The sequence below is a fragment of the Strigops habroptila genome, chromosome 10 (assembly GCF_004027225.2).
Source record: "Strigops habroptila isolate Jane chromosome 10, bStrHab1.2.pri, whole genome shotgun sequence".
Taxonomy (NCBI): domain Eukaryota; kingdom Metazoa; phylum Chordata; class Aves; order Psittaciformes; family Psittacidae; genus Strigops; species Strigops habroptila.
The window spans coordinates 5,072,681-5,094,136 of record NC_046359.1 but is presented as its reverse complement, the minus strand read 5'-3'; the positions used below and the strand labels follow the sequence as shown (position 1 = coordinate 5,094,136).

Below are 21,456 nucleotides of genomic sequence, written 5' to 3'. Positions count from 1 at the left end.
GGTTGTTGTGGCCATGAAATCAACGAGGTTTTGTCAAGACACATACTTTGAAGAAAGCTGGCTAAATCTGTGTTATTGTATCTCTGCCATTGGTAACAGCAAGACCACCCATACGGACTGGGCTTTGGAGAAAATCTGAAATATTAGTGTCTGATGTGAATTAAAACTTCTGCTAGTGGGCCTGCCAAAGTTACCACAGGAGAAATGAATAATAGCCTATTAAACTACTATGGGAGAGAAATCCAAAGAGTGAGCAATTTTTGTGTTTACTGACTCTAAAAGATGCAGCTGAGCTACACAGTGTCTGCACATAACTAATATTTGATGAGAAGGAGATAAATTAGATTTGGAGTTCCTTTGTGTCTTTCTTTCCTCATAAAAGTACACAAAGCTTCAAGCAAATAGGCTGGAGATCTCTCCCACTCAGGCAGGATTAAATCTATCCAGACCATCTTGTTAGTATAATTCTTTACTTAGTGCAAAATGGGAGAAAAAGTAGACGAAATTGCATCCTTGAAGAAAGTTGTTTGCTGGTAACTCGTAATTAATAACATTATTTTTTTTTCAATACGATTTCCAAACAAACAATCTTAAATTGTTGTGCATATTCTCTGGAGAACTTGAGCAGAGATTTATGTCACTGACTACTCAGTTACTTCAGTGGCTGGACTATTTCAGCAGCTTGTAACACTTAATTTTGAGAAAGGTAGAGAGCATTTAACTATATGCTTTCCCAAGTTTAACTCCTAGTTGGAACAAATAACAGGCTTGTGACTATTTTGGTTATGCCTTTAGATAATATGTGTATTTAATATATAGACATGAATAACAGGCTCAACCCTTCTGAAATGGAACCTCTAAAATTTTGACGGATCATATATTTTTTTGGCCCTACTATGTTATGAATTATTTCAAGTTAATGTTACTATTTGGTTTTGGTTGGTTTTTTGTTGTTGTTGTGTTTTGGTTTTTTTAATATAAACATAAGGCAGCAACACACTGCCTTATGATTAGATTAAAAAGTACATATTTGAAGCAATAGTAACTAACGATGTGTCCAAAAGCCTCAGTGCAGAGTACTTAGATTTCTGTGAGCCTAAGAGCTCATAGACATTTATTGCAGCTTAGCTGATGTGTGGAAAATTATTAAGCCACAGTAACTGTATTAAATGTCCATATTACTTGAAATCAAATAGGACAATTTGTAGAGAAAAAGTTAAGAAACATACATATTTTTAGAAAAACATGATTTCTTGATCATCCATTTGACCACTCTGAATTCACTGAACTAAAACTGTTAATATGCCTGCTGAGATCTGCCCTACATTGTACTACAGTGTTGGAGGCAATTAAGCTTGCATGTTTTCATTTCTGCAAGTACTCATGAATATAACTTAAAATACCTGTAGCAATATTATAGCAAAAAATACCTGAAAGAGGATAGATTTAGATTAGATATTAGGAAAAAATTCTTCACTGTGAGGGTGGTGAGACACTGGAACAGGTTGCCAAGACAAGCTGTGGCTGCTCCCTCCCTGGCAGTGTTCAAGACCGGGCTGGACAGGGCTTTGAGCAACCTGGTCTAGTGGAAGGTGTCCCTGCCCATGGCAGCGGGTTGGAACTAGATGAGCTGTACTGTCCCTTCCAACCCAAACCTTTCTATGATTCTATGAATATTATAAGTACAGAGAAGCAAATGGTGATTTGACAAGAGTAAGGTGGGCTTGTTTACGTGCTGCCAAATTGGAGAATAGCTGAACTCCAGCCTTGACCATAGCTAAGCTTTGTAGCATGTAATCAGTGCCTTTTACTGTTTTAGCTCACTAAGAAGCTTAATTGATGCATATTGTCCTCATCTGGGCACTGGTGGTGCCGAGGCCTCACTGGAGAGGCCGTGCTGATAGGGTTGTTCAGTGAGGCTACAGAGATGCTGGTGCACCAGTTCTTGCTAATAGAAGGCAGCTTCTGGCCTCATTCTCCCAAATGTGTGCCTTGTTAGTTCCCTTATTTCTATTTGATCAGCTTCAGGTTTGTGCCTGTGTGGAAGTGAAAGTGTTTGGCAATAGGGTTCCCTTTTCCCTTTCTCCTCTTCCTTTCCCCCCCCCCCCCCCCCAATTCCCATTCAGATGGCATTTTTGAGCTCTTGTTCAGTTTGTTGCCCAAGTAGCTATGGAGATTGCTCTCCTGGCTGACTTTACTTTTTACATCCGACTAATCAGGCTCTCTCCAGGAAACAGCCTTGGGCAAACAGTCAAGGAAATAATGATTTTCTTTACTTTGCTGCAGGGAAATAAAGCTGTGGAGGAAAGCGGGTTTAGGATTCACTTTATGCTCCAGTGAAGCAGGAGGACTAGAAACCCTAAATTTTGGTTTAAGAACTAGTCCTAGAACATGTGTATTCTTTGTGGAAGAGAAATCTGGAGAGGCAAAGTCTAATTATTGTCCAGAATTAATTGGAAGACTTTGAATAGGAAGCCTGGAATTCATTGTCTACCAAATGACCTCATTAAAGCAATGAATCACACCTCCAAAGCAGAGAGGTGAAGTGATTTCCTCCCCTTTCCTGAATTATCATTTCACGTTCTTTTGTTGTCTTTACTTTTTTTTTTTTTTATTCTGCATTAGATTAATGGTTTTGCTGAACCAAATGTCTTTAATTCAAGGGAAAGCATTGGAGAAGACAAGTGCCTACAGCCAATTATAGATGAGTTCAGATGAACTATAGATTTAGTCTCTGCCTCATTTAAATTTGCCCTTACAATTAGAAAGATGTCTTCTAGAAACAATGATTTTGTGTCATAAATTAATAGGATTCTCAGTACTTTCAACAAAACTGTATGTAAAGCTGGTCTCACAGAAAATCTGTAAAAAATTTAAACTGAGTTTGTGGATATTTTTGTGGTTATTTTTTTTGGTGGTGTGATTTTTGTTGTTCTGGGTTTTTTTGTTTTTTCCCTCCTCCTCATTTTCCAAGCCCCAGAGTGCTGATACAAGATTTTTCTTCTATTAAAAGTAGATGTGGCCTGTGTATTTCTGGCTGTAGCCCTCAAGGAATAATTCATACGTTCTTGAATCTTTAGCTGAATTACTGTTAAGGTTTTCCAACTCTGTGAATAACAAAGTATTATATAAATATATATAAGTAGATAATCCAACCTGTGTTACAGAACTATTTTTGTCATAGATTGGTACATAGATTGGTACATGACCAGCGTTCAAATGCATGATGCTAAGCTTCAGCATATCTCCTAGAGTGGATTTCAATGAAATGCTGTGTAAAATGATTTTTGTGTATGAGGTTGAGATAGATGTGGATATTAGGCCTTCTATTAAGCCGTGACTCAAATGTCCACGAGGAATAAAACCCCAGTTTTTGAGTGATGTTTAAAGAAAATGAATGTGTATTACTGTCATAAAGATGAGTTGGTTAGTTATAAAGGGAAGGCTTATTGAAATACTGTGAAGTCTCCTTTCCTGCCTCCAAGAAGGAAAATATGCATCTCTTCTAGAATGCTGCCTTTTCTTGATGGGGAGATTCAAAACAAGAAAGGCACAAGCACTGGAGCACAACTGTGTTGATGACAGCCAGCTCCATACAAGTGTCAGATGCAAAATGATACCTAAACCAGGAATGTACTGAACGAATGCTGTGGTTTGCACACCTGTGGGATGTGCACAACAGCCCTATTGGGTTATGTAAAATGTCTGCCATATAAAAAATGCTCTTGTTGGGTTTTATCGCAGACCCTTATTTCAAGAAAAATAGTTCCTGAGGGGTAAAGCATTTTCAATTATTATATGTTCTTCAAGTGAATGCAGCTCCCTTCCCCTTCATTAAGAATAGCCTCAATTACCTCAGAGCTGCTTAGGGGATTGCCCTACAGTTTAGTTTATTTTGGCAGCACTAAGAAGTTTCTGGGTGATCTGAAACTTGCTTGAAAAATTCAATCAAATACCTTCTTTTGCAAAAGAAGGTGCTTGTGGTACCACTTCAGAGTATTAGGGGAACTCCCCTCCCTTCTTGTAATGTCATATTGAAAAGCAACTGACCCTGGCTGTGTTTCCTATCCAAGGGAAACTTGCTCCAAACTCAGAAGAGTTGTGCGGTAAAATTGACAGAGAAGTGGCAGAGGTGCCTCTCAAACAGGGGTATCCCAAATGGATACAGTCAGAATACAATGGATTTCCCTGCCCACTCTGCACATGTCCCTTCCTGTAGGGCTCTTACTTTCGACTTCTGTGAAGCAGTTGGATAGTTCCCAGTTGTAGTGTCTTGTAGCCGCCTTGGTGGTGAATGAAGGTGGTGGAGATTATTTATGGCTTTAACAGATGACTAATAAAGTCTTCCAAAGGGGAGAACTGAACTTCAGCCTGCTTCTTCCCAAAGGTGTCTCTTAATCTGATGTTTCACAAGGGAACATAGCATTTTATGGAAAGAGCTGTTGAAGGCAATACTAATTGCGTTAATCCCAAATAAAAATCTTTTAAGATAACTTTAGAGAATTTATTTCTATAATGGTTTTACTGCAGGGCTTCATTTAAGTTTGACAGTAAAAAACCCTAAAGTGTGTTTATATGTTTCAAACAACACCATGCAACATTAGTTTTGCATTATCTAGCAGGTCTTTACAATGAGGAAAGGATAACACAGAACCAATGCATAGTGCATTGAAAGCTGTGAAGTTTTAAAGTAAACCTGTCTCCTTCCTTTTTTTTGACCTCTGGATAGAGGAATACTGTACTCTGACAACTTTAGAGTGGATATTGTTGCAGTGGCTTGTGGCTATGTGGAAAAAGACAGATTTTGGAAGATGGAGGGAGAGAATTTGGGGTCTTAACAAATCTGCTTCTCTGATCATCTCTTTAGGCTGTCTATGCAGGTGGCAAGTGCAGTGTTGGTAAGGATTAGATATATTGCGTACTGGCCTTGATCTAGTTAGTTCAGGAGTGGAGGCCAGAATATGAAAGGTTCTCAGTGAGCATTTCTAGTTCACACTGATGTGTATGCTGCTCTGCCTTTGCTGCTGTTAGTTGAAGCCACAGCTAGTGTTGGTGCAACAATAACCATGATGCAACAGTACATGCAGTACAGTATAGATGTACATAAACTGTCAGGAAATGAAATTGCTCTGTTGGGGTGATACCTGACAAGATTTTGCTATCACCAGAAAAATCTGACCTCTTTTTCAAGTTAAAATACACATTTACAGAGGATTTTCTTATGCACAGTGTAGCACTTGGATAATATATGATTCAATATATTGTGACTTCTGAAAGGTACTCTGTTGCCATTTAGGTGGTGACCTTGTTCACTGGAGTTTTTAGCCTCAAGCGTTCAGCTAGGAGGTCACCCTTTTTGTCCTTTCACAAGATCATAGAATGGTTTAAGTTTGAAAGGACCTTAAAGATTATCTAGCTCCAACCCTGCTTCCATGGGCAGGGACACCTTCCACTAGATCAGGTTGCTCAAAGTCCCATCCGGCCTGGCCTTTCACATCAACCTGGCTGACTAAATCCGTAATTACATTCCATGTTTATAGCTAAATGGTTTCATGATCAGAACCTTTTTGTAGGTGTATACGTAGTATTGTAAGATAAACCTTATTCTCCCAATGTGACAGTAAGGGGGTGATTTAGCTTTTAATGCATCAGTAGTTACGAGAAATCATATACCAAAAGGATTTCAGATAATGGTGCAACTTCATAAGCTTTTATTCTCCCACTATTTAAAAAGAGAAAACCTCCTGAAACTGGAGAAAATACCACTGTGAATAAAGACCTGGCCCATGAATACTTTTTTTTCTGAATAGTGTCATTTACTGAACTCCACAACCAGTTTCACTCAGCATAAGCCAGTGGTGCTGCCTCTGTCTCCTTGTTCCTGCCTTGCCACAGCCTGGCGTGAGTATTGGTGTGGGGCTGAGTGGTGAGCCTGGCTGGGGAGCTGAGCCAGCTTGGAAGGTAACAGGGCAGGAGGAAAAACAGCTGGGATTTTAGCCAGATAAGCTTTGTGTTCCAGCTGAGTATGCAGCCAAACAAAATGCTAGTGCTAGAGAGTGATGAGAGAAACACCTCTTTTGGCAGGAGCACAGATTTCTGTGCAGGCTTAAACTGTGAAAGTCGTCTTTGATTATTTGCATTGTATCCAGCCATAGATTTTGCTTGATTCAACAGTTGGTAGAAGGGCCTGTGTAGTAAAAGCCTGAAAGATGGCTAGCAACTGAGCCTGAACACTCACTCATTGAGAGGAAAAGCTGGTTGTTCACACCTCCACTGTGTGATGAGAGTATGCATATAAGATTCCTGGAGATCAGGCCAGAGAAATTCCAGCTTAGCGGTAAAAGCTTAAATAAAAATGTATCACTTCCTTTGATTTTTTTTTTTCTTTTTTTAAACCTCAAAACCATGGCATTATGGGATCATAAAAATTACTCACGTTTTCTAATCTTTTTTCCCTAGGAATTTATCAAAGAGCTGCTATCTCGGATAAGAGGAATGAGGAAACTCAGTCCCCCTCAAAAGAAGAGTATATAAATAACTCAAAGTAGTAGCACTCTGTAAAAGACATGGCAAGGGAAATGGGACTTTGAATACAAGACCTCTATTAAAATAATTGTCTGTCTTCACAACTTTTTTGATTTCATTCAGTTTTGACTCAAGGAATTTATTTTGTGTGTTTTAAGGGTTCTTTTTTAAGTGTCAATTTTTTTTAAATCAAGAATATCAACAATTTGGATGCTGCTCAACTTTCACTTGAGGATTACTGAAGCAAGTGAAGAATCCAAGAGTTAGTGATGATGGGCAGCAAGCCTGCTTGGTGAACCAGAAGATCTTGTAAATTTACAGAGCTAGGAGACTTCTCCTTGCAACAAGTTGGATAACATTGAAGTTGGTTGTACATTTAACTCATGGATGTCAAGTTTCTTGTGCTTGTCTGTACATAAATTATAAAGTGGGTTGTGAATACTGTTTCACATGGATGGAAGGAAGTTTGTTACAGTAAATTATTTAAATGGTGGTTATTGCGAATTTGCTACCAGAAGGTACCAATTAAGATTACTAAAATGAGTGCTGCCATTTTTCTAAATACCCTTAAAGCAGCCCAGTGAAGAATTTCATTATATCTTCTTATTTAGACTGCAGCATATGAGAATTGGGAAATTTAAGGGCTTAATTTGTAGACTTAAAAGTTATTTGATTGATGCTTTGCCAGATCATTTCTTCTCCACCTCATGGTGTCTTGGAACTGTGCTAACCTATACTGAATAAGGGCCTGCAGTGATATCTAGAGAAATGTCTATCACCATTTAAAAGCTGCTTCACATTGGAGGAAAGGCAGTGCTACCAAAATTAATTACAAGCACTGTTTGTATTTAGTGATGTGGTCTTAATTGAATGCAGATTCCTTTCCTGTTAAAGTGGGCAAAGAATATTACAGTCTTTGTTTATGGCTTTGCCCTGAGAAGTGGGGAGACTTCTTAACTTGGGCTCTGTTACTTGTAAAAGCAGAACAGAAGAGATCCCTGCTCCCTCCTGGAAAATGCCCATGAAAATGTTCAATAAGCTACCATTTACTGGTAGGTGACACTAGTCAGGCATTTTATATCAAGGGTGCTCTGAACACATTTTATTTTTCAAAAGAAGTACATGTTTGTGAATTTTATGTATACTGGCAAGCTTTTTTAATGTATTTAATTTTGTAATGTTTACTGATGATTTTATTTACCAAATATTTACTCAAATAAATGGAACAACTTGTGACTTGTTACATGTACACTTTACAAGACTACTGTTGCTGAGTAGATTGATAAATGGATTTGCTCTTCAAAAAGAGAAGGCTGTGAGGTGGTAAGTACATGGGAACCCAGCTGTATAGACCTTAATTGGCTTCTAATGTGCACTGGATCACTCACTCAAACTCCTGTAACCTGGTGCACATCTTCACTTTTTAAAGCCTCCTGCAGATGAGGCCTTCCTTCCCTGTGCCCTGGGGGGGGTTAAAAAATTTAAAAAAAAAGAAAAAGAAGGCTTAGAAATTATTTCAGATAAATGCTGCTACTTCCTTTTTTTCCTTCCACAAGAGGTGAGTGTAGGGGAGGGCTTACACTGGGTGACTCAGTTCTCTACTGAAGGTGTGGCAGAAGGGGGCCTTTCAGCAGGAGGCACTCTACCTTTCTCCCCTCCTGTACCTCTCTGAATTCTCAAAACATTCCAGCAGCCCTGAGAAGAGGCTTGGTCAGTTTGCCTGCAGCATCTTAAATTTAAAGCTTGTACCTTGCTGAAGTTGTAATTCAGCTCTGGTTTCCTGAGGAGTCTTCCAGCAAACTGTTTTAAAATTGTGAAGTGAAATCTGTGCTCCAGGGAAATTGGGGGGGGATGTGTGTGTGATTTCATCTATATTTGTTGGGATTGCCCACTGTTGTTGTCAGTGTTATCAGAGGGATGTCTTTGGTTCTCAAAGGTCTGCGTGAATGACCTGTCTTGCCACAAAGAGATTGTTGCGCCTTGCAGAGGATCTGATGTAGCTAGATCTAAAAAGTTTGTATCAACCCTGTGAAGGCGAGAGAGTTACAGGAAAAGCTTCCTTAATTCCTGAGGTAAGGAACCTTCTGTTAGATTTTTCACTTAACTCTGGAGGCAGAAATAAGTGGTGTTAGAAAACAAGTCTTAGTAACTAGCAAAATTCTGGTGTTTAATTGGGCAGGTATTTTCATAGGCCTTTTTCCAGAAAGCCTGTTGGTTTGTAAACTACTGAGAACTTTTTGTGAACACCAAGTTTATGATGTCTAAAATGAAAAAAAGCCTCCAACCCTTTTGATTTGAGACTTGTTAGCAATGTTTAATTTTGAGTTACTGTTCCCTGACTCATAAATTTATTTAACACATGGGCTGAAACAACTGAGAGCATGCAATACTCTGAGGTGATATTTAGAAGCAACCCCAAGCCTGAACATTAAAGGTTCTAGTAACTTCCGCATCCACAGATGCATTTTGCGACTTCACTTATGATGTCGAAAATGATTTTTTTTCTTCCTTTATAATTATAATTATTTGTCCCATTTGTCTTGCACTGAAATAGCTGTGGAAAGTAACATTCTATGCCTTCTATAACCAACTGGGACAGTCATTACTATTTTCTTGTCTTGTGTGGATGGGATAGTCACTTCCATGAACGGTTTCCTCTCTTCCAGCTCTACATGTTCTGCTGTCTTACCAGTGTCAGTGAGCAAAACCAAACTCTAAATAGCTTTTGTCTGTAGCTGGCCTGATTTTACTGGAGACTTACAGGGTCTCAGTCTTGCTACTTTTTACTTAATGGAGATACTCTTGGCCTTGGTGTATGTGAGGGGAGAATCGACCCGTTCACTTGAGATTTCATTGTGCTTTATGTCTTTATACTGCGTGGGTGTTCTTGGCTCTGGCCAATATTCAAGGGGCATATCAATAGCACAGTGTTGCTGAAACAACTTGAAATTAAATCTTACATCCCAGGCTCTTCACTGCCTTGGCTGGACAGCTTTCCTGAGAAAGACCAAGTCTGGCAGCAATGAGAGCATCCTCTGAGCTTTTTAGGCGGATAATGAAAGGAACTGAATTTCCTTCTTATAAATATGTAGTGAAGCTGAGGTTTTTGTTTTGGTATTGAAGTGCCTCTCCAGTGTACAAAGATTGCTTGCAAGAGTGTATGTTTCTGGGGTCTGCTTCATGGCATAATTAACCTTTGCATGTTTTACAGCAGGAGCTAACAGTGTGATGTCTCCCATGGTTGCTCTTCCAGTTGGCTTAGAAAGAGGAGGGAAGTGCTTGTAATCATATTTAGTGAGCCTCATGAGGGTGCAGTAGACAGAATAGATAATTTCTGTGGCACAGGGGAAAGATGAGCCTCTCTTCTGCCAGCCTGGTTTTAGCCCCTTCCCCCTGTTATTCCCAATAATGAGTTTTACTCCTAAAGTTGCCATTCATGCAGGAAACATCTGGAGAAAATGTGGGAGGAAAACATTCTAAGAGAACATGACCAAGAAAAGCAGGAGAGCAAAATATCTGCTCCTTCAGTGCACTTCAGACTTGTTTGACAACGAGTCTTGGTCAGAGTCTTTGGCACTTTATACTGGTTGATATACTAGTGTATATTAAACTGGAATTACTCAGCAATCTATTTCTGTGATGGTTTTGATGGTTTAAGACAGCCTTAATGTTAAACATGCACCTCCAGGGTAAAAAAAATCATGCGGGCCACATCAACTGAGAGCCTGTTGCTTGGAAACTAGAAGACACAGGTTTCATTCTAAACAAACAGTTGAACTTAAACCTCTTGGTGAAGTGCTGTAACAAAAGGATTAATTGCTTCTTGGCTACATAGGGTTTGTCATTGCCAGCATCATGAACAGACATTAAGCAGGGATTGAATAACTGCATGCAATATTTTCTAAAAGATGTTGAGAGAGTCAGAAGTGCTGGGAGTTGTAGGAAAAAAATCACTAAGAAAATTGCCTGTTTTGTGTTGGCTATTAAGAAAACTTCTGAGAAGAGTTTTGCTCTGCAGCATGTATATCTGTATGGGAAGAAAAGGAGAGATCACAGAATGGTTTGGGTTGGAAGGGACCTTAAAGAGGTAAGTTTTTTCATGTGTTGGAGAAAAGCACAGGGAGAAGGAATGCCTGAATGATAAAGGAAGGAAACCTGAAGTACAGAAGAAGATAGAGCACCTCAATGCTGAAGGCGAGGAGCCCTTTGAGCTCGCTAGAGGGAATAGGTGAGATCTATTAGTTATCCCCAAATTGAAATGGCATGCTTTTTTCTAGGTAAGTTCCCATTAGATGAGTTAGTTCAGTCAAGATAACAAAAGGCCTTAAAAATCTAGATATCTGCTTCAATTTATCTATATATATGTATGCTGATTTGTATATTTATGTATTGCAGCCATGTCAGTACATGCTTGTGTAGTAGTCAAATCAGATTACCAGTACCAGTTACATGTATACAACTGTATTACTATCTACTTGAATGCTGCTACTACTACTTTTTTTTTCCCAGCAGTAAGCAAATAGTAAGTATGTATGTAATTAAAATTGTTATTAAAAGCTAGAGAGAAATTGAAGTGGAGAAATATGCCTAGAAAGTACCTAGTACTGCAAAGATTTATTCTTTCAACTATAGGGTTCTGCCATCCGTGTAAATACAGAGTGCTTCTGAAGTGTTGAACTTGCTACTTATAATAATCTTATCTGGTGCTGATGGGGTTTTATTTGCCCCTTTTTTTTTTTTTTTTGGGTAGAACTAGTGACCAAATTCTCTGAGCTATTAGTTTGCACTACTTACAGACTTTTGTGGTTTCCAACAAAAATTGGTATAAGCTATTTAAAATTAAAGAAACTTGGTCAATTTGAAGACTTTTAAAAATATAGCTAAGCCTGAAACTTCTTCTGGAGGTGCAGTTAACATGTTCTGTTTGGTCATAAACTCAAATGTCTTAAGTTAAAAATAAAAAATATCCTGGGATATTTTGGTCTGACTAACTGTATAATACTGGGTTGGACTTTGATAACTAACTATTGGAGAAAAAAAAAGTAGGAGCTGATCCACTTCAAGGACAAAGACTTGTCTGACTGCCCCTTCTAGGGGGCAGAGTGGGACAAGAGCACAAGAAGCTTTCCTGCCTCCTAAAGGAGGATCCTACATCAGCGTCAGGAAGACCTTAACTCTTGCCCGGGCTTTGTGGATGGGTCTCTGTCCTCTTATGTAGCCCATAGTCATATTGGGGCTTGTGGGAATTGGAGTGGTGAGTAGTGTCAGATATATGAAGAACTGGAGCATGCAGGTCTAGGACAGGGTTGTGCTTGTTCAGGATTGGTGTTTCCCGTTGTGTTGCTTGTCCTGAGACAAAATCAGGAATAGCCTTTGTCTAATACACTGATCTACAGCAAAGAGGGAATCCCAATAGTGATAATACGTTGAAAATCCCTGTCTTCTAGCAAAAGAAGCCAATTTGTGACAGTGGTGGCTGTGCAGACCCTATGCAGGAATGTAAAGGCTATTGGATCGTGTTTGACTACTGTACCATACTTGATCTCTGCCTGTTCGTGGGGCCTCAGGCAGTTTCGTACCTAGTTCTTGCAGCTAATAATCCTCAATGAACTGCATGTTTTCTGTTGTGTGTCTCCAGTCTTAATTTCAAGCCTACCAAAGCAGTAGTTATTAAATTGTTTTTAGCATCCATTGCCTCCAGTACTGTCATGCTGCATTTGTTCACAGTCTGCATTAATTTTCCCCATTCCTTCAAGTTTAACAGCTTGATTATTTCTCTTAAGGACCTTTTGCTACTCAGTGGAAATGTGAATGTGTCATCTGGTGCTATTTCTGCCACAGAGGCTCGGCTGCCAATAACAAATCAATTCAAAGAGTAGAGAAGATCTGTGATTTTTAGTGTCTTCTGAATTATGGCCTCATATGGCTGGAGCTTACTCACTTTTTGTCTTATTTCTTCGCTTTCCCAAGTCTTCATCAGTGTGTGAATGCAGCTCAACCATATAATCTAAGGGGAGAACAAAGCTTCTAGACCCAATGAAACAATTTCTCTTAAATTTGGGGGGGAGTGGGGAGAAATGTGGCCTTCAGGTTTTTCCCCAAATATCTGGAGGACACTCCAGCAGCATTTGCAGGGCTGCAGAAATGTTCTTGCTGAGAAACCTGAGGGTTTAACACAAGCAACAAAACAAGGAATAACTGGTGGCAGACATACAAACTTGCCAAATGGAGCCCTTCTTTGTGTCCTTTGGAAAAAAAATCCCATCCATGTCTCCTGAGTTCAGTGCTTGTCAGAGATTAACTTCACTGGGCTTTGTGCTGGGTCCAGGCAAGTGGCCCTGCAAAGAGGTGAGTACTGGTTCTTCAGGAGTAATGCAGATACAAGATTGTTTGTGTAATCACGTACCAGCTAACTTGCTCAATCCCAAATCCAAGGTTTGGGCTGCTAATAAGCCAGTGTGTCAAGCAGAGCATTGGTAGGACGTGTCATCACCCTTTTCCATTTTGCAGTGGTTGTGATGTGTGTAGTCTCTGCTGCTAGTGCTAGTAAAGGAATACTGCAGCTTTTCAGTCTTGAGAAAAGCATGTTTTTTGTTTGGGAGGGACAGGAGTTTGTTGCCAACCCAAACAAAAATAATTCTGCTATATGTACCTGAAAAGTAAATCTTTCAAATTGCTATAGGTGTATATATGCTGTTACCAACTGACAATGTCTGGTTTTGTGAGAAAATGAAGCTGTTTAATGTTCTTTTATCTGGACCCATGCCTCCTAAACTCCAGCTGTTCTTTTAATAGATCCTTCATGGTCATCAGAAATGCTTTAATGTATTTCTTTGGGGAATTTTTCCGGTGCTGTTTTAGACTTAAACCAAGCACAAAATGATTCCATATTGGGAAAAGGCTATGTAAACTATAACTTGTTTGCAAGATTCCCCTCTTTATAGTTATCTCAGAGGTATTTCTGTTTCCATATCAACAATGCACCGCAGTAGTGCATGTTTTATAATGGTAAATCCTTGGAATTTCAATAGTCTACCTCAAGTGCCTGCTCCTTCTTTTGTCCTCTGATGTGCCTTGGTCAAGAGCTGCCACTTAACGAACTGTATTGATTATTTCTTCATCTATGAAGCTGTACGTTCAGCTCAGCACTTAATCACTCTGAGGCTGGATTTTCTGTCCTTGGCACAAGGACAATGTGTTTAAAAAATGTCAACTCTTCAAAAATTAGAAGTTTTGATATCAGGTTGAGTGAAGCGATAATTGTTTAACTTTCCCCCTTCTGGTTACCTTTCAATTCTGAAAATCTGAGTGCTTCCTGAATTTAGTATGACTTTTTCAGTTCTGATCTCATTAGCTGCTTCTTAATTCATTTAGTACTTGTATTTCTTACAGTTTTTATTTATGGCTGCAGTTGGCATCTGCTCTAACAACTGTTTCCCCTCCCTCAGAATTCCTCTCTAGTGCTCTCATCCCTTTTGCAACAGAAATTCAAGTATGTCAAAATTGTGCCACCTCTGCACCACCAGGAAAGATAACCAGGCAGGGATTCAAGAGACAGCAAATAAATCAGATTAACCCACATATTGCTGTGTTTTCTTTGCTGAAGAAAGTTAGGCTACCATGGCCAGCCCCAGTCCTGAGTTTCACGTGTTCAGATTCTTTCCTAGCAGGGGGGGATTATTTTTTTAGGCATGGAGCACCTGAAAGACTTCTGACTCTTGTTAACTAGAAATATGCATCAGGTCAAACAGCAGGTATGGTACAGGTGTATGCTGACCTTCCACTTTCAAAGTTTCCTCCCTGTCTGAACTTTGCTGGTCTCAAATGCTCAAAAATCATAAGGTAAGTAGTGTAGGCACTCCGAGGCTATGGAGTCCTGAATCTTTTATAATGCGTATTGGATTGTTTAATGGTTTCTTGAGATGCTTTCTCAGGGGTCACTTGTAAGTTATTCATTCTGTCGATGGAGGACTGAAACTTCCTGTCTTGCCTCCAGCAATTTCAGGAACAGAAAGCCTAGGAAGCTTGCTGGGCTTGTGATAAAAAACATGAAGGTCAGGGACAATCAGGAGGATAACATTTGTAGGTGCTGGAGCTGACCATGCTCCTGTTCTGCTACACTGACCTTGGTGTGTCCTTTGTAGCCTGTGTAGCTCCCCTGGTGCTTGTAGCAACGCAGGTCTGCTTGTGCACGGAAATCCACGAGGAAGACAAGCTAGATAAAATATGCTGGCTCCTGTTGGGTTTAGAGCTGATGTAGTTTACCTTCTATCCATTTAAATACAGGCTACTCATTTCCTTAACTGGAAATCAACCTTCCTTTAAATTGAGTTAGTTGACGGGGCTTTCATGTATAGTGTCTGTGCTTTGCTACAGTACAGAGGGATCTTGGTGGAAGAAACAGTTCTTGGTGGGTGCTAGAAACAAATTTTGTATGAATAGTTGAGGACAGAGAGAAGCAAGATGGCTTTTGAAATGTATTTGGATTGAAAGTGCGTTGCAGTGGAGCCTAACTAACACTCCAAGCAATTATACTTCCAAATTTTGCCCTCTGGGGACAGGAAAAGGCTGTCAAATGCTGGGTTGTCTTGAAAACATGGAAGCCTTTGAGTTCTTCCCATTGTTAAAAGGGTCACTTACTGAGGGCAAACAACTCTAATAAATGAATGGTTGTTGATGCTCAAGATTTGGCAGAAGTTTTTGGAGCTGTGTAATGGCATTTGGGGGACGAATCCACAGTTTTCTATGCCACGTGTTTTTAGGTTAGGGGGAGCAAACTAAAATGACAACATTTTCATGATATCCTTTTTCTGTAAATGACAGATTAGGTGTGTGGCTCAGCTACCCACGCATCTTTCCCACACAATCTGGTACTGTTATACTGCTGATGGGAAAGATGGATAACCAGTGGTTGCTTTCTCTGCAGAGCTTTGGACATGTCTTATTTCATAGGTGTGTGTGAGTGCTGCTGGGAGTTATTCAGAGTGAACAATATCTTATTCTCCAGTCCATGGGACCACCCTCTTCCCCCACGGTAGCACAGGGTATCAGAAGGGTTTCCAGAGAAGGAACAGGGCTGTGTTGGAAGGGCAGGTGATCCCAACCTGTTCATCACATGTCAGGCAACTGGAAGCTGAACCAGATGTAAGTGCTTGAAACTAATTTCCATGAGAGCACAAAGAAGACTTGAAGTTATTTTCTTAAGGATGTCAAATGAGCGAACCTTTATATTCGAAGTAAATACTACAGAATATTTTCCCTCTATTTGTTGACATTAATTAAACAGAATTGAGTTCTCTACTTCATCTGTTGTTCTGGCACCCATTCAGCTTGTCACAGCGTGAGGTTTCTGTCCCATCCATCCTGTTCTGACCTAAATATCTCTTATTGTCTGTGGTTTCGTTGTCTGACTGTCTTCTGCTTTGCAGATCTTGGAGGAATGCTTTTCACAAGAAGGTATAAACCAGCACTTTGCATTAACCCACTGCCATGATGGGAACTGGCTGTTAATTCCTACTTCTTGCACTACCCCTACTTGGATCATGGCAGTGTACTATCCATCCCTGCTTAGGCAAAGAGAAGGGCTCCAGTGAGTGTAACCTGCCTTCTTGTTCCTGTTGGGCCTCACATAAAACAGACAGATCCTCATACGCTCATGCAGTGGCTGCCTGAAGTGGCGTCAGCAAGTCCATGGCCGAAAGCCCAGACATCAGTTGTGCTCCCTCCTTGTAAACATCTTAGGTGGGCATGTCACCCGTCAACAGCAGTGTCAAAAAATAAGGAGCAGCACCTCTTCACAGAGCTCTTAAAAGTCAATGTATCAAAAGCTCTGTCTACTAGACAGTTGCCTGTAGCAAAACAAACATGCGAACTCTCCTGCATCTAATATTAGGTCACTTTGTCAAAACAGGTTCTGGTGATTGTGGTGATAGCAGCAAGTCTTCACCTCAGGTCCTGGTACCCCTCATAGCTTTGGCAGCAGAGCTTCTCAGGACAGCAGTTTCCTTATTCCCTGATACCTAGTTTGCTAAAGAAGCACAGTTGGTCCTTTTAGGAGCTGACATGTCAAAAGCATCCAGGAGGAGACTACAGGAAGCTGGCAGTGACTTGGAAAAATGAAGCAAATCTGCAGGGAGTCTCTTGGCTGATTCAGTGGCTTTCTAACATTTTCCTCTCCCAGCTGGACCTGCTACCTGGCAGCAAAGGCCCTGTCTAGGCTGAACACATCAGTGGCAGAAGCACCACAATGACCTCTTGAATTTCTGAGGATTAATGCATTTTACTGTTTAAGGCAAACACCTAGGTGAATGCTGAGGAGCCTTGCTCATGTTTCTCTGTCTCTTTCTCTCCTCCATCACTTCTCAGTTGCTCACTAGCAGAATTAATAAATAACATAGTGTTTTTAAAATACCTTTTTTAAAAATTAAAATAGCTGATGTGAACTGTGTAGCATAAGATAGCTTGCAAGGGCGAGCTACGGCAGATGTAACAAGTAGGAATCCTACAGAGGGACTGTTGTTTTTTGGATATAGTTCGAAAGTTCAAATAGGAATAAGGTATTTATTATTATTAATAGGAAAATAACCTTTATCCCTCCAGAACATTAGACACACACCATTTCTTATGCCACAGAGGAATACTCTATTGGCAAGTATAAAGTTCTTGTAGTCTAAATAGCCTAGGTTGAAGCTTGCCCAGCCTAACTGAAGATTTTCTCTTAATAGCAACACATGTTCCTTATTCTGCTGGAAGTTTGTTGAGGTCAATGGCCAAGATATTTATAATTAACTGCTGATTTGAAGGGTCTTGATTTATTGGTGTTCTGGCATGGGGCACTTTGAAAAGACCTTTATAAAAAAATAATTACTCTTTACAACATTTTTCACCCGGAGCACTATGAATTTGAGGCTCCCAGCTCACTGGCCATTCTTAAAAATCTTCTGGGTATTGACAGGATGAATGAATAGTGTGCACCTATTTAGGCAGTGCTTGAGACTGCTTGGTGCTATAGCAATAAATAAAAAATATAAAATAAATATAAAATATAAAATATATATATAAAAATATAAATATATATAAAAATATAAATATAAAATATAAAATAAATAAAAAATAATAAAAAGCCAGGCTATATAGTTACATAAAGTGCCTTTTTCTCACACGATGATGTTAATATCTGATTTGTATAGTAGGCAGTAGGATTTTTTTGTCCTATAAAAATAATGGGCTAAATTAAAACCAAACAAACAAAAAACCAAAACAAACCTCCCAAACAGTCTCCTGTTACTCGAACAATTCTTTCTAAAATGGAGCAGGTAACATTATGTAAAATATATGTTTAACATTAACCACTGCTTCCTCCTTTGTCTGTAATATGTATGCAGCCCTGCCTGCGATTTGAAGCGGGGAGAGGCATTTTGGTGTATTTGTGTGCCTCAGTTCAGGGCATATGAGATTCTTTGCTGCAGAGCGTGGCCTTCCCTGCGTGTGGAGCGGAGCAAGGTCATCCGCAGCAGCCTAAGGAAGGGAATAAATCAACGAACCAAGCAAAGGCAGTCACTGGTAACTAGCTAAGAATAAAGAATAAAGGGCTCAGGTATGCAATGTTCACTGTCAGCAAACAGAGCTTGAAATCCTCAAGACAAATGGTGCATTTCTGAGCTCGGGCTGAGGCTTGGAGGAAGCCTGAGTTGTTATCGGATCTCAGGATGCTGTGGCCTGAGTGAAGGTCAGCTTCAACCAATGTTTGCTGACAAGTGCAATAGAGGAGTTGCTGTGCGAGCTGGCTTTAATGGACTTAAATGAAACAAGAAACGTTGGTCCTGAGTGTTGTTGAAGGGCTTCATGTATGAAGCCATTAACTCTTGGTTTTGCCTGGCTGGGAGATGGCAGAAAACCTTGCGGGGCTCTTTCTGACCCAGCTGGTAGGCAAGAAGCAGCCTGAGTGCCTGACTGCAAGGTTTCCAGCCCAATGGGCAGCCTGAAAAGAGCTGGATGATTCAAATGCACTATTAAGACACTACAGCTGCTTTGGGGAGGAAGTGACACATATGGGGTTTCTTGGGTGCTTAATCCATTTTTAGTTTCATGGATGTTTTTAAGCTGGCTGCTCTGGCCATGTAATGCTGCCTTGGCATGCCTGCTTACAGATGTTGCCAGCCTATGCTGGAACAGAGCTTGATCCAGCTCAGTAGAAAGGCCAAATAAAATATTCTTAACCTGTATAGAGCAAGCTTCACACTGTGTCTGCTTTGCTTGCTTCCTTGGGGTGCTCCACTGTGCCTGTCCCCATGGGCCCCAGGCTCTGGCCAGTCTGACCTTGTGTGCCCTTGCCAACACACCAACCCCTCCTGCTTTGGCAGCACTTTGCTCTGCAGGGGAGGGCAGCTTGAACTGCCTCCAAACCTCCTCCTTCCCCGCCCCAGGGCTCCATTCAGCTGCAGCATCTTAGTGCTGTTCAACAGTGTGAGGAAGATGTGCGGGTCTCTGGTTGAGCTGAAGGCTGATGCTCACAGCCAAGAAGCTGAGAAATTACAGGGATTTCCCAAGCTATTACTTCTGTGAGGTACCAGGATGATGTTGTGTGGATTTCACCTGTTTGGAAGGGAGGCAGTTGCAATACAAATGAGCTTGGCTGCAATGAAGGAAAAAGCAGTTGATAAGGGATCTTTTCAGCTCTGCAAACTGGGATTTAAGCTTGCTGTTTTGCCAGCAGCCTCCTGTGTGGCCTTAAGGAAGTTGCTTCTGTGCACCAGCCCTCCTTGCAGTAATGGTCCAGAGCTGGTTTTGTCATGGGTGTATTGTCAGGATAAACGCAGCTGAAGCAGGAAAGCATCATGGTGACACGAGCCACTGTCTTGGATTGAACGCAATAAACAGGGTGCATGACACCTACGTAGCTTCACCGTGGTGAAGCAGATTTTCTTAGCTTGCCATGAAACTGTATTGATATTTTACAGACAAAAACAAAACCAACCTCAAAGTCCAGTGTATAGAGACAAGAAAGGTTATTTTTAACAGTGTGGGAAGTGCTGTACTTACAAGGCTAATGCTACCCACAGTATGTGCCTTGCATTTTGCTCAGCAGAAGCAGAGCCCTCTTAAGTTACAGAGCTGAAGGGAATAGCAAGCAGGTGTGCTAATAATTCCCATGTTACTATTTTTAAAGTTCTGCCTGTGTTTGTAGCGTTGTTACCCAGCAGTGCCTCCCAATGCCACGTTACTTGAGGTGAAGTTGGTGTTTCCATTTAAGCGTGTGTTAATTTTCTGCTTTCTCTCCCCCCCTCCATTATAGTCTTATGCTCTTGTACATTAAAAGAAATAAAATCTGGTAGTCAGAGCTTTTGTTGTGTGGTTCAAATATTTAGAGCTGTATTTGCAGAATCCAGCACCCTCCTCCTGCCTTTGTGACATTAGTTGTGGGTGCACAAAGTGACTTCTTATTTGCTTGGTGGCTCAGTGCTTTCCTAGTCAGTCTGTATGTGCAAATACCACGGAACATGTACAGGCAAGCTGACAGGTAAAATAGTTATAGGCACAAAGCTCCTTTTCGCATGCCTGTCTGGGAAACCTGGCTCCCTTGGAAGGGCTCTGGCAATACGTACTGATAACTGTGAGGGTGTCTGCAGAAGGAGAGCTGCTGAACGAGCAAACAAGGCAGTTATTAGCAATAGCATACATTCATGAGAATTGCCCTGAAAGAAAGGGAATTTTCTACAGGAGTGGGGAAGGTCAATGCACAGCTTGCCCTCTGCAGTGACTCTGTCCCTTATCCCTTCAATGTGCAGGGAGATGTCCACACGTCCATGCCTGTCAGCCTGTGGCACCGTGATAAAGCATCACTTACCTGGTGGTGGCACGACTGCCTGACTGCTGCTGTGTTCCTGGAGTGACAAGCAGCCTTCCCAGGTGCGTGAAGCAAATTGTGAAGGGGGAGAGCTGGAAGAGGGAAAGGGAGCAGCTGATTTTCAGAGTCACGGGGACAGAAGGTGTGAGAGGGAGAGGAGGGAGGTGTGAACGGGGAGGTCCTTATGCATTGAGCCATCTCGCCGCAGTCTCAGAAGCCCCTTGCTGTAGCCTCCTGTGTGCCTGCACCCAGAGGTGTAATAAAAAGGTTATACCAATATGCTATTCCAGGCTTCATCTTTATTCCAGGGTATGTTTGTTAAATTATTAACGTGCAGCACAGCAACAACTGAATATGTTGTTAGACGGCGCCTCATAAGACCTTTTGAAATATTCATTACTTACTAACAGAATGAAGCAAACAAAGAAGAGTAGCTAAAGGGTTGAGGATGCGCTTAATTTTTAAACAGTTAAAAACAAATTAGGCAACACTTCAGAAGACAGGCTCACAAAGGCCGTTCGCTTTGTACCGAGCAGCCTGCGTGGCGATAGGAGACCATCTGGATGTCTGCGTGGGGCTCACTGATCAGTTCAGTGAATGGTGCTGTTAGAACGGTGATCCTGTAACCTCAGCTGCCTGGCTGCTCCTGGATGTGTCTTTTTTGGCCAGCCACCATGGGAGCCATGCACCTTCCGTTCTCAAGATGCATATGCTGTGGGCAAATCTCACTGTGGTATGTCCTTGTAGACCTGAGCTGGAGCTCTCGCTCTGCCAGCTTCCCTCTATTTTCCCTTCTGTGTGGGTGGATGTTGCCAAAGCGGATGGATAGCGATCACGCTTCCCCCAGGCAAAGAAAATAGAAAACATTCCCCGGCAGCTTTCTTGGTTCTTCATTCCGAAGTCCTGTTTATCTTATCAATATTCATGATGCTCTACGTATTTTCAGGGTATCTCATGGGCCGGTGGGAGTCTAAGTATGTTCAGGAAAGAGCTGTTTTTGTTAGGGGTTGCGAAGCAACTTGCCCGGATCATGCAGAAATATGGGGTGGGGTGGCTTTTTCTCCAAGTTTGCTGGATTTATTGTT

The 21,456-nt window shown here is 41.0% G+C and overlaps 1 protein-coding gene across 1 annotated transcript in view; it reads left to right on the top strand.

Annotated features, from left to right (window-relative positions):
* Window positions 1-7,774, top strand: part of PPP1R14C (protein phosphatase 1 regulatory inhibitor subunit 14C) — a 55,092-nt gene extending 47,318 nt beyond the window's left edge. Inside the window, exon 4 of the mRNA XM_030499719.1 lies at window positions 6,460-7,774. Coding sequence (XP_030355579.1) covers window positions 6,460-6,534 — 75 coding nt within the window. The 3' untranslated portion in view covers window positions 6,535-7,774. The remainder of the gene's footprint in view (window positions 1-6,459) is intronic.
* Window positions 7,775-21,456: the final 13,682 nt, after the last annotated feature.